General features: G+C 51.2%; 1 protein-coding gene across 1 annotated transcript in view; it reads right to left on the bottom strand.

The window, feature by feature from the left end:
• Positions 1 to 12,053, bottom strand: part of sycp1 (synaptonemal complex protein 1) — a 755,262-nt gene that overhangs the window by 654,903 nt on the left and 88,306 nt on the right. The window contains exons 4-5 of the mRNA XM_072479793.1: positions 10,211 to 10,266; positions 3,335 to 3,499 (exon numbers count right to left, since the gene is read on the bottom strand). Coding sequence (XP_072335894.1) covers positions 3,335 to 3,499; positions 10,211 to 10,266 — 221 coding nt within the window. The remainder of the gene's footprint in view (positions 1 to 3,334; positions 3,500 to 10,210; positions 10,267 to 12,053) is intronic.

The raw sequence follows: 12,053 nt of genomic DNA, 5'->3' as shown, positions 1-12,053 counted from the left end.
CAGAAAAGTGTGAGGTGATTCATTTTGGAAGGAATAACAGGAAGACAGAGTACTGGGCTAATGGTAAGATGGCAGTGCAGATGAGCAGAGAGATCTCGGTGTCCATGTACATAGATCCCTGAAAGTTGCCACCCAGGTTGAGAGGGTTGTTAAGAAGGCGTATGGGGTGTTAGCTTTTATTAGTAGAGGGATTGAGGTCCGGAGCCATGAGGTCATGTTGCAGCTGTCCAAAACTCTGGTGCGGCCGCATTTGGAGTATTGCGTGCAATTCTGGTCGCCGCATTATAGGAAGGATGTGGAAGCATTGGAAAGGGTGCAGGGGAGATTTACCAGAATGTTGCCTGGTATGGAGCGAAGATCTTATGAGGAAAGGAGGGACTTGAGGCTGTTTTCGTTATAGAGAAAAAGATTAAGAGGTGACTTAATTGAGGCATACAAGATGGTCAGAGCATTGGATAGGGTGGACAGTGAGAGCCTTTTTCCTCGGATGGTGATGTCTAGCACGAGGGGACATAGCTTTAAATTGAGGGGAGATAGATATAAGACAGATGTCAGAGGTAGGTTCTTTACTCAGAGAATAGTACGGGCGTGGAATGCCCTGCCTGCAACAGTAGTGGACTCGCCAACACTAAGGGCATTCAAATGTCATTGGATAGACAGATGGACGATAAGGGAATAGTGTAGATGGGCTTTAGAGTAGTTTCACAGGTCGGCGCAACATCGAGGGCCGAAGGGCCTGTACTGCACTGTAATGTTCTTTGTTCTATGTTCTATGTTCTAATTATCTAAACCCCAGGGAACCATCTTTCTATCATCAAAATTCCATTAGACCATAAGACCCCTATATGGGTAAACAATATACATGGTTGGAATGAATGATGATCTCACTTTTGTAACATCTTTATTGCACCTTCGCAGACACAATGTCAGCCTGTATGTTCAACCAGGATTTTTTAATGTTTAATTTTACAGATATATATCCTTAACCAGATTTTTAATAATATTACTGAATGAAACATATAATGGAACTATATGAAAGTTTCCAAAATTCATCACACCCTACCCCCTTTCTAACTACCTCTACTCTAGATATATATCTATATATACACACACACAGACAAACAACACAGAGGGGAATGGGTGGTGAAAGGTAAAGAAAATATTAATAAAATGATAAAGGATCTTTGAGTCAGATGGATGTCTTCCAGTTAGATTATTTTTCAAGATTAGGCCTTCATTTGGGTACTTTCTTTTCCTTCAGCTGGTAATGATCTTCACTGCAGTCACAAAGACAGGAGGAAACCAGCAGCAGAGAATGGGAGAAAACACAGCACCTCTTCCTTCAAGGATTAAGAGACTTCTGACAGGTTCTCTCTGGAAACAAAAACCTGGCAGGGACAAATCACTAACTATTGTCAGGCAGAACACTGTCTGTGGCCAACCCACCAGTTGCCAATTGGTCAATCGAACCAAATTCCTCCATACCAGTTCCTTAGATTCACCCGGTGCTGATGAGTCAAGTTTCTACTCTCCAAAATACAAAACCTAGGAACACACTGTCCTGGCAAGCACTCTTCTGCTTAAAAGGCTCATTCCGCTTATGGCTGCCCAGACCAAAAATAATAAAATGAAAGAAATGGGACAACGGAAATAAAAAAGGACTCTTACAGTATGAGCCATGATCCTAGTTCCAACAGTAAACAAAGCACAGTCCTTTCCTATCAACTTCTTGAACTTCTCATCCTCATCAGGTATCCATTTCACTTTGTTTGAGTTTCTTTGTACCTTTTTGTTGAAGCTTGTCATCATCACAATCTTAGATCAGAGGTTCGTCATTATCTTCTTCACTCAGAGTTCGCTTAGCCATCATTGACACGAATGGTTTGTCTCTCCCAACACTCTCATTGACTATCCCGAAGCCCCGAGTGAATGTCAACAGTTAATATATCACTGTTCACTGACTGAATGCCAGCAGTGGAGTCACCTTATGCCCAGTTGCCCTGGTGTGTGTGTGTTTGTGTCTGCTCTTTGCCGTTCTCTCAGCTACTCTCTGTATCCCACCAAATTTCGGGCCCAGCCTCTCTCTCAAACTTTTCTCGTTAACTTTTTTTGAGCGTGCGCACATATACTGTACGTTCATAGGCCAAACATCTGCCGAGGGCACGCATGGCTTTTTTAAAGTTCACTAGAAGGCCGGTGACGGAGCTCTCCATCACAGATGGCACCCTCATTCTCCCAATTCACATAGGTGGCGGATTAAGCAAGCCTCCTAACTTGAGCAGCCAGCATCGCATGATTTCATCTCTGACAGCCTGGCCTCCATCACCAGTGACTTTTCACATCCACATAGCTCATGCTCCAAGCCTGAACCTTGCAGCCTGAGGGTGGAGGTTCATTCAGACTGCACTTGTTGTCTCCCTGTGACGGTCTTTTACCCTCGCGTAGCTAGTCTCTATCTCTTGTCAGAATCTGCCACTCTGCCTATGCAGCATGGCTTCTCACAAAGCCTCATGCAGAGACATCAGAATCACTTCCTGTGCTGACCCAGTGATTTCACCTGCTCCCACCCACTTCCAGCTGCTACTCCAGAACGGCAATCCTTCCACAGAAATATCAACACAACCACAGTAAGGGTCATCAGAGGAGCACGACATACACACCGGCCGCCAGACCCTTGAGAACTAGAGGCCCACAACAGTAAAGGGCCACTAAGGACTTCAAGCGACACTCCCCCCCCCCCCCCTCCCCGACCACCATCAAATGCCTCCAGAGGGTGATGGCAACCTGAGCACTCACCTCCGAAATCCCCTTTGGAGGTGAAATCGTCAGGTTCTCATTTTTATAGAGCTGTTGTAAATTGCGACAGCAATGAATATTCAGAAAGGGGGAAGTCCCAGCAGTCTGGCTCACAAATGATATGTCAATGCATTTAAATGAGGTTCCTGGCGTTGCTGGGCAGGAATGTTGTTACATCACGGGCAAGGGTCATGAAAAATCGCAAAACAGGATCTCGCCGACAAGACTCTCATTTCAGGCTCTCGCGGGACTTTGTGCATGCGTTGCCATGATCACGACAGCTAATGCAGACTCAAAATTCCACCCAGAGATTAAATAGGAATATCAATCAATGTTTCCTTTGAAATTCAGAAAATAAAATTGGGGCATGGTAATAGAGATCAGGGAGCAAGAAGAAAAAGCCAATCTGATAGAATTACAAAAACACAAACATTTGCAACAGACAGTACTTATCATCAGCTACATTGCGTACACTACTGTACTCCTCTTTACGGAAACAATTCAATGACAAAAAACAGCAAGAATATTTCATACTTGCCTGCTGTTCTTGTATTGCTTTACGTTGAACTTCAATAGTTTGTTTGTTTTCCTGCAATCTTTTATCTTTTTGCCAAAGTTCATTGTCCATAACTAATTTCCACCTCTTGATTTTCTCAGCTTCATGAAACAGTTTTGTGTACAGTTGGCTGATATGTTCAATGTTCTATGGAAAATTAATGTACAGGTTAGCAATTCTTGGGTCCTCTTGAGACTATAGGCACCCAAAGCAATCAGAAAATTACTCTAAGTCAAACCAAAACAAACTTCAGGGGCGGGATTCTCTGCAATCGGCGCGATTTCCTCCGACCGGCGCCAAAAACGGCGCGAATCAGTCCGGCATCGCGCCGCCCCAAAGGTGCGGAATTCACCGCATCTTGAGGGGCCGAGCCCACACCTTGAGGGGCTAGACCCGTGCCGGACTGATTTCCGCCCCGCCAGCTGGTGGGAAAGGCCTTTGGTGCCCCGCCAGCTGGCGCGGAAATGACTTTGCCGTGCGGCGCATGCGCGGGAGCATCAGCGGCTGCTCACGGCATCCCCGCGCATGCGCAGTGGAAGGGGTCTCTTCCGCCTCCGCCATAGTGGAGACCAGGGCGAAGGCGGAAGGAAAAGAGTGCCCCCACGGCACAGGCCCGCCCGCGGATCGGTGGACCCAATCGCGGGCCAGACCACCGTGGGGGCACCCCCTGGGGCCAGATCGCCCCACGCCCCACGCCCCCCCCCCCCCCCCCAGGACCCCGGAGCCCGCCCGCGCCGCCTTGTCCCGCCGGTAAGAGAGGTGGTTTGATTCTCGCCGGCGGGACAGGCATTCCAGCAGCGGGACTTCGGCCGGAGAATCGCCGGGGGAACCAACCGACGCGGCGCACTCCCACTCCCGCCGAATATCCGGTGCCGGAGAATTCGGCAACCGGCAGGGGCGGGATTCACGCGGGGGGGTCAGAGAATCCCGCCCCTGATATTCATTTTGGTTGTCAATATCAACTTTAAGCAGGAATGCTTAAAGCTCTTTCTTCAGTGTTTTTCTTACAATATTCAAATAAAGTTCTATTCTGCATTATGAGTGTACTGTTCTTTTAATGTAGAGTTGCATCATTTTATGATAAATAAAATGTGTTAATGCTGCAAGAAGGCCTTTTTTTAAAGTCAATGGGTGGAATTCTCCCCCCCCCACACCAGGTGGGAGAATCGCCGGGGTGCCGCGTGTGTCCCGCCACGCCACCCCGACGCCCGCACGCGATTCTCCCACGGGTTTGCAACGGGCGAGAGGCGATTCTCCGGCCCGGATGAGCCAAGTGGCCTGCCCAATACAACAGGTTCCCACCGGCGCTGTCCACACCTGGTCGCTGCCGGTGGGAACAGCGGGAGAACGTTGCGGGGGGGGGGGGGTGTTCCTGCACCGGGGGAGGCCTCAAATGGGGTCTGGCCCGCGATCGGTGCCCACCGATCGGCGAGCTGGTCTCTCTGAAGGAGGACCTCCTTTCCTCCGCCGTCCCACAAGATCCATCCGACATCTTCTTGCGGGGCGGCCTTCGGGAGGACGGCAACCGCATATGCGCGGGTTGGCGCCGACCAACCCGCGCATGCCCGGGTTACATCAGTTACGCGGCGCCAGCCGCGTCATTTACGCGGCGCCGCGTAAGCCCAGCGCGCATAAATGACGCGACGCCGCTCCTAGCCCGGCAGGAGAATAGGGGGCTGGGAGCGGTCTCCGACGCCAGAGTGAAACACTCCGGTTTTCACTCCGGCGTCGGCACTTAAGACTCCCAATGGGAGAATTGCGCCCAGTATGTATGAAATTGCCTTTCGTTATGATTGGGGTGGTGTTGATGGGGGGAAGGGGGGGGAAAGAGAGAGAGAGAGAGAGGGAGAGAGAGAAAGTGTTCAAATAAGCCCACATGAAATTCAGCCCTCAGGCCAAAGTGAATGACTGCATGATTTCAATTCCATCTCCCACAAATTTGCCCAGTGATTTAGTCTTTGTTCATTTATCTTCTTCTCCAGGTAATAGCATCCTTGATTATTTGAGGGCTGTCAAATCACAAATTATGCTATGTTTTTACTCTGGAGTTGGGTAAGGAGGTAGGCCTCAAGTCTACCTCATCTGGAACAGGGATTTGACCCCATGCTGTTGCTGTAATGCTGAATCACGTGCCAGTTGTCTAACCAACTGAGCTAACTGACTCCCCTATTTATATTTTAGATCAGTATCACTGATCAGAGTTGAAAACTAGAAAACACATTTGCTGACAATATCCAGTTTTACTGTACCATCGCCTCTCACAACTCCGTTCTTGTGAAATTATAAAAATTGCTAATGCTAGATGAGCAGAAATTTCCTCCAATTAAATATTGAGAAGACTAAAGCCATTGGGCTGAATTTTCCATTGGATGACACCATGATGCAGCAGTGAATTGCGAAATCAGATCGGTGCTGGGCAAACAGGATGCTCCGACCCCACACTGACACTGGAATTGAAGTCGACCGCACGCCAGCAGGAGGATGTAAATAAATGCGAAAGGGTCTTAATGCCCACTTCAATCTATTTAGCGGGCGCAGTACCCTATGCTCCGGCCCTCCATGATTCACCCGTCCCTGGGGCTCGGAGTCACAGGGGTGCGGATCACTTGTGGTCTCTACAAGTGTAGCCCTGGCATGGTGGATCTCGCGGTGGGCCAAGGGGGTAACTCCTGAGGGGAGTTGCCCCAGAGTTCATCAGAGGGCCACCTCCCCCCCACAATGCACTGCCTGCTCACCCCTCCTCTACCAGACAGCATCCTCCCCTTCCCCCCTGGAATTCAGGGGCCCCCTTAAAAGGGAAACCTCCCCCCCAGCGACCCCATTAATAGGGAGATCCACTCATGGACCCCGTTAATAGGGAGGCTCCCCTCTCCCCTGGGACCCATAACTGAAGGAATGCCCCCCCCCCCCCCCTGACAGAGACCCCCTAACTAAAGGCAATTACCCCCCCCCCCCCCCAATTCCACCCCCTCCAGGAGACTTCTGTCTGAAAGCTGGAGAGCAGTCCAGACAGGTACAGTGAAAAACATTAAAGCTGTAACACTTACCTGAAAGCTTTGCGCACCCATTCCTCGAAGGAAAACAGCTGTGATCTGTGTTTCAACCCCGCAGAGCCAAGCGTTGCAAGCCATACATAACATTCTCGTAGTGGGCTGCGTTTGACAGCTTCCACAAAACATCTGCAGCTTTGATCCATTCATCTCCCTTCATGGATCAGTGACTCTAAGTGCTGAAACCCCAATCTTTACAAACACGGACCATATCAAAGAGAGGGAAGTGCATTCCAAACACTAAATGCATTCCAATCACACAAGCATGTGATTGTAAGGGGTGATCACAGGGGTCCCTTCGGGGGGCTTTCTCATTAGGGGGTCCCGAGGTTAGGGAGGGGACCTCCCCCGGGCAAAAGTCTGACACTAAGAAAATGTGTTTGCAACAATCACATTCAATCCCATGATAATTTTCCAATCTCTTGAGCCCGTGCCTTCAGTCGCACCAAGTTCTGTTCTCCTTTCATCCCCATGCTCGCTGACCACATTGGCTTCCAGTCAAGCAACGTCTTGATATTAAATCAAGGATAAGAATTTTTTTTTTTTTTAAATATATTTTATTGAAATTTTTTTCCCTGAGCAACATTTTTCCCGCTTTCAAAACAAGCGAAACGATAACAATAACAAAACAGAATTTTTTTAACTTTTTAACAATAATAATAATAATAATATACAAGTAACAAAACCTCGTACTCTATTGACCTATACTCAACTAAGCCTCCTCCCCCCCTCCCCCCTGGGTTGCTGCTGCTGGTCATCTGTCTTCCCTCTAGCGTTCCCCTAGGTAGTCGAGAAATGGCTGCCACCGCCTGGTGAACCCTTGAGCCGATCCTCTCAGGGCAAACTTTATCTGCTCCAGTTTAATAAATCCCGCCATATCGTTTACCCAGGCCTCCAGTCCGGGGGGTTTCGCCTCCTTCCACATGAGTAGGATCCTGCGCCGGGCTACGAGGGACGCAAAGGCCACGACATTGGCCTCTTTCGCCTCCTGCACTCCCGGCTCTTCCGCAACTCCAAATAGAGCTAACCCCCAGCCTGGTTTGACCCGGGCCTTCACCACCTGCGAAATCACTCCCGTCACTCCCTTCCAATACCCTTCCAGTGCCGGGCACGCCCAAAACATATGTGCGTGGTTTTCCGGGCTCCCGCCACACCTCCCACATTTGTCCTCCACTCCAAAGAACCTGCTCAATCTTGCCCCCATTATGTGTGCTCTATGTAGCAACTTAAATTGAATCATGCTAAGCCTGGCGCATGAGGAAGAGGAATTTACCCTGCTTAGGGCATCAGCCCACATACCCTCCTCTATCTCCTCCCCTAATTCTTCTTCCCGCTTTCTTTTTAGTTCGCCCACCGATTCCTCCCCCTCTTCCCTCATCTCACTATAAATCTCTGACACCTTGCCCTCTCCGACCCACACCCCTGAAAGCACCCTGTCCTGTATCCCCTGTGTCGGGAGCCGCGGAAATTCCCTCACCTGTTGTCTAGTAAACACCCTCACCTGCATATATCTCAAGAAATTCCCCCGGGGTAACTTATACTTTTCCTCCAGTGCTCCCAAGCTCGCAAAAGTCCCATCTATTAATAAATCTCCCACCTTCCTAATTCCCAACTGGTACCAGCTCTGAAATCCTCCATCCATTCTTCCTGGGGCGAACCTATGGTTGTTCCTGAAGGATAAGAATTTTAATATCCCTCTCTTTGATATGGTCCGTGTTTGTAAAAATTGGGGTTTCACCACTTAGAGTCACTGATCCATGAAGGGATCGCCCCTCCGTATCTCTGCAATCTCACACAACCCCTAATCCTCCAAGATATCTGCGCACTCCTCCAATTCTGGCTTCTTGAACAATTTTCAACAATCCATCATTGATGGCTGCACCTTCAGTTTTCAAGACACAAAACTCTGGAATATCTCACCTAAACCTCTGTCTCTGCCCCGTACTTGTTTAAGGTACTCACTCGATAAATTCATCTCTTCGACCAATCTTTTAATCATCTGCCCCAATATCTCTTCATTCTTTTGTGGAAATGCTTTGGAATGTTTTATTTTAAAGGTGCTACATAAATACAAGTTGTTCTTGTTATTCTAAATGACCAATCTAACTCCTGGCAGGTGATAATGGGCTCACTCCTCATTCCTTCTGTGTAAAAGCAGAAAATGGACCATCTTGAGGCAGGTTAGCCTTTTTCAGATTTTTTACTTTTTAACCACTTCTCAAACCAAACCCACCCTTGTTAGGGCTGTTAAGGATACCCTCCTTATTTCTAAAATACATTTCTAATGAACAAGAATTCACAACTAAAATATTTACCATTATATGTACAGAGGCTTCAAATGCTCGAACATTTCAAAACTGATGAGCATCGGGTACATTGGGCCTCAGCACTCTGTGCTGAAAAATGCAAGGCACATTTCACAGTGCTATATTTCTTTGATGTGGAGATGCTGGCGTTGGACTGGGGTGAGCACAGTACGAAGTCTTACAACACCAGGTTAAAGTCCAACAGGTTTGTTTCGATGTCACTAGCTTTCGGAGCGCTACTCCTTCCTCAGGTCAATGAAGAGGTATGTTCCAGAAACATATATATAGACAAATTCAAAGATGCCAAACAATGCTTGGAATGCGACCATTAGCAGGTGATTAAATCTTTACAGATCCAGAGATGGAGTAACCCCAGGTTAAAGAGGTGTGAATTGTATCAAGCCAGGACAGTTGGTAGGATTTTGCAGGCCAGATGGTGGGGGATGAATGTAATGCGACATGAATCCCAGGTCCTGGTTTAGGCCGCACTCATGTGTGCGGAACCTGGCTTTAAGTTTCTGCTCGGCGATTCTGCGTTGTCGCGCGTCCTGAAGGCCGCCTTCATCGAAGGTGGCCTGACATCGAAACAAACCTGTTGGACTTTAACCTGGTGTTGTAAGACTTCGTACTATATTTCTTCATCATGGAACAAAATGAGCCACAAATGCAAAACAATGAAACACTTTGGGCGGGATTCTCCGACCCCCCCGCCGGGTGGGAGAATCGACGGGGGTCGGCATGAATCCCACCCCCCAAAAACCGGCGTGGCGTGAGTCGCGCCGCCCGCCTCAGAGAATGGCGGGGTCCGGCACGACTCAATGGGCCCCGGGGATTCTCCGGTTCGCGATGGCCCAAAGTCCCGCCTGTTCTATGCTGGTCCCGCCGGCGTAAATTGGAGTTGGTCCCTTACCGGCGGGACCTGGCGGCACGGGCGGGCTCTGGAGTTCTTGGGGGGTCACGGGGGGATCTGGCCACGGGAGGTACCCCCACAGTGGCCTGGCCCGCAGTCGAGGCCACCGATCCGCGGGGGACCTGTGCCGTGAGGGCACTCTACTCCTTGCGCGCCGGAGGCCGTGGTCATCCGCCATTCCCGGTGCGGAAGTGACTCCATGTGCGCATGCGCGGGGATGACGCCAGCACGCTCATGCGCCGACTCGCGCCTGCCAGGCCCTTCAGCGCCGGTTGGCATGGCGCCAGGCCCCTATTCCGGGCCAGCAGGGCGCCAACCACTACAGGGCGGGCCTAGCACCTGAAGGTGCGGAGGATTCCGCACCTTTGGGGCGGCCCGACGGCGGAGTGGTTCACGCCACTCCGTCCCGCCGGGACCCGCCGGGGCCCCCCGCCGGGTATGGGAGAATCCCGCCCTTTATTTTCAAAATGAATGCAAGCCCCATAGATTTTACCATTAGCAATCAGAGATTATTCCTACAATGTAGAAGAATCACAAGATTACGAATGATCACTATTGCTGGTTCAGTTGCCACTATTTTCAATTGACTAACCTCTTTTTCCACACTGCGCATCTTCTGGGGCTTCAGTAAAATAGGATCTATAAAATCTGAACAAAAATACACTTGCTTAGAAGGGTAACATTCATCCTTAGAACAAAATTACATAATGGGTGGAATTATCCAATATTTTTTCAGCACCGGCCTTTGACTATAAATCAGAGTATAGCTCTCCAGCTGCATAGCAGAGTGTTTCGTCCCAATTTTCCAGGACACGGGGGGGAGGAGAGGAGTGAGAGAGAAATAAGTGGGCAGGGTTTACGTCATTTGCCTGGTAGTGTGGGGCCTGAGTCTGCCAGTTTCTCCGTGACGGGGCTCTACTCCCACTTCGCAGGCACGGATGGTGTATCTGTGTGTCCCCCACCATACGGCATTGGGACTCCTCCTCCCCTTCGCAGGCATCGGGGCTTTCTCTTCTCCACCCCCCTCGCAGGCATCAGGGTGTCCTCCCCCCTACCACCGCAGTCTCACGGGCATTTTTTCCTCCTACTCCTCTCCCACACTCCTCCCTCCCACACCAGCCTCGGGACACTGACCCATCTCTCGTCAATTCCACCACTCTTCCCCACCACCACAGCCTAGGGGGACAACTTGTGCCAACCCGACAGTGCCAACCTGTGCCAGGGCACTGCCTGGGCACATCCCTCTCCCACCTATACTTACCTTGGCGCCCCCATTGGAACCCCCTTGACTGTTTCTCATCTTCACAAACCTGTTGTGAACCTTGCCAACGTGAAATCACATTAGCACTTTCAATAATGTGTGAGGCGGATAATGTGGAGGGGATGACCTTTAAACAGATATAATGTATTAAACTGTATTCAAGTGAGGTTCCTACTCTGTCTGGGTGTGTATCCCATTAAGTCACCGGCATTGAAATGGCGCTCGGCGCAGGTCGGAGAATGGGACGTCAGGCCCGCGATCGGGTCTGGCACCTCTGGCATTCTCCACGGATCGGAGAATCGCCGCCAGTCGCGCGCGCGTGGTCGTTGCGGCATCGGACGGGGCCACTGGGCGTCATTCTACGACCCCCCGCCAGGTCGGAGAATCGCCGAGGGCTGGCGTGAATCCCGCCCCCGCCGGTTGCCGAAGTCTCCGGCACCAGATATTCGGCGGGGGCAGGAATCGGGCCGCGCCAGTTGGCGGGCCCCCCCGCTGGATTCTCCGGCCCGGATGGGCCGAAGTCCCGCCGATAAATTGCCTGTCCCGCCGGCGTGGATTAAACCACCTTTTGAACGGTGGGACAAGGCGGCGTGGGCAGGCTCCGGGGTCCTGGGGGGGGGGCACGGGGCGATCTGGCCCCGGGGGGTGCCCCCACGGTGGCCTGGCCCGCGATCGGGGCCCACCGATCCGCGGGCGGGCCTGTGCCGTGGGGGCACTCTTTCCCTTCCGCCTCCGCCACGGTCTCCACCATGGCGGAGGCGGAAGAGACTCCCTCCACTGCGCATGCGTGGGAAACTGTCAGCGGCCGCTGACGCTCCCACGCATGCGCCGCCCGGAGATGTCATTTCCGCGCCAGCTGGCGGGGCAACAAAGGCCGTTTCCGCCAGCTGGCGGGGCGGAAATTCCTCCGGCGTCGGCCTAGCCCCTCAATGTTGGGGCTCGGCCCCCAAAGATGCGGAGCATTCCGCACCTTTGGGGCGGCGCGATGCCCGTCTGATTGGCACCGTTTTGGGCACCAGTCGGCAGACATTGCGCCGTTTCGGCAGAATTTCGCCAACTGAAAGAGGCGCAACGTGGCGATTCTCCTCTGGCAATTTCCCGCCGGTGCGGTTCACTCATGCTTCCACCCGGCGGGCACTCAGAGTGGCGACTGCGGACACAGTACGCGGCAGCC

The sequence above is a fragment of the Scyliorhinus torazame genome, chromosome 17, assembly GCF_047496885.1.
Source record: "Scyliorhinus torazame isolate Kashiwa2021f chromosome 17, sScyTor2.1, whole genome shotgun sequence".
NCBI classification, from domain to species: domain Eukaryota; kingdom Metazoa; phylum Chordata; class Chondrichthyes; order Carcharhiniformes; family Scyliorhinidae; genus Scyliorhinus; species Scyliorhinus torazame.
Note: the sequence above shows the minus strand (reverse complement) of the source record. Positions and strands in the feature narration are given on the sequence as shown.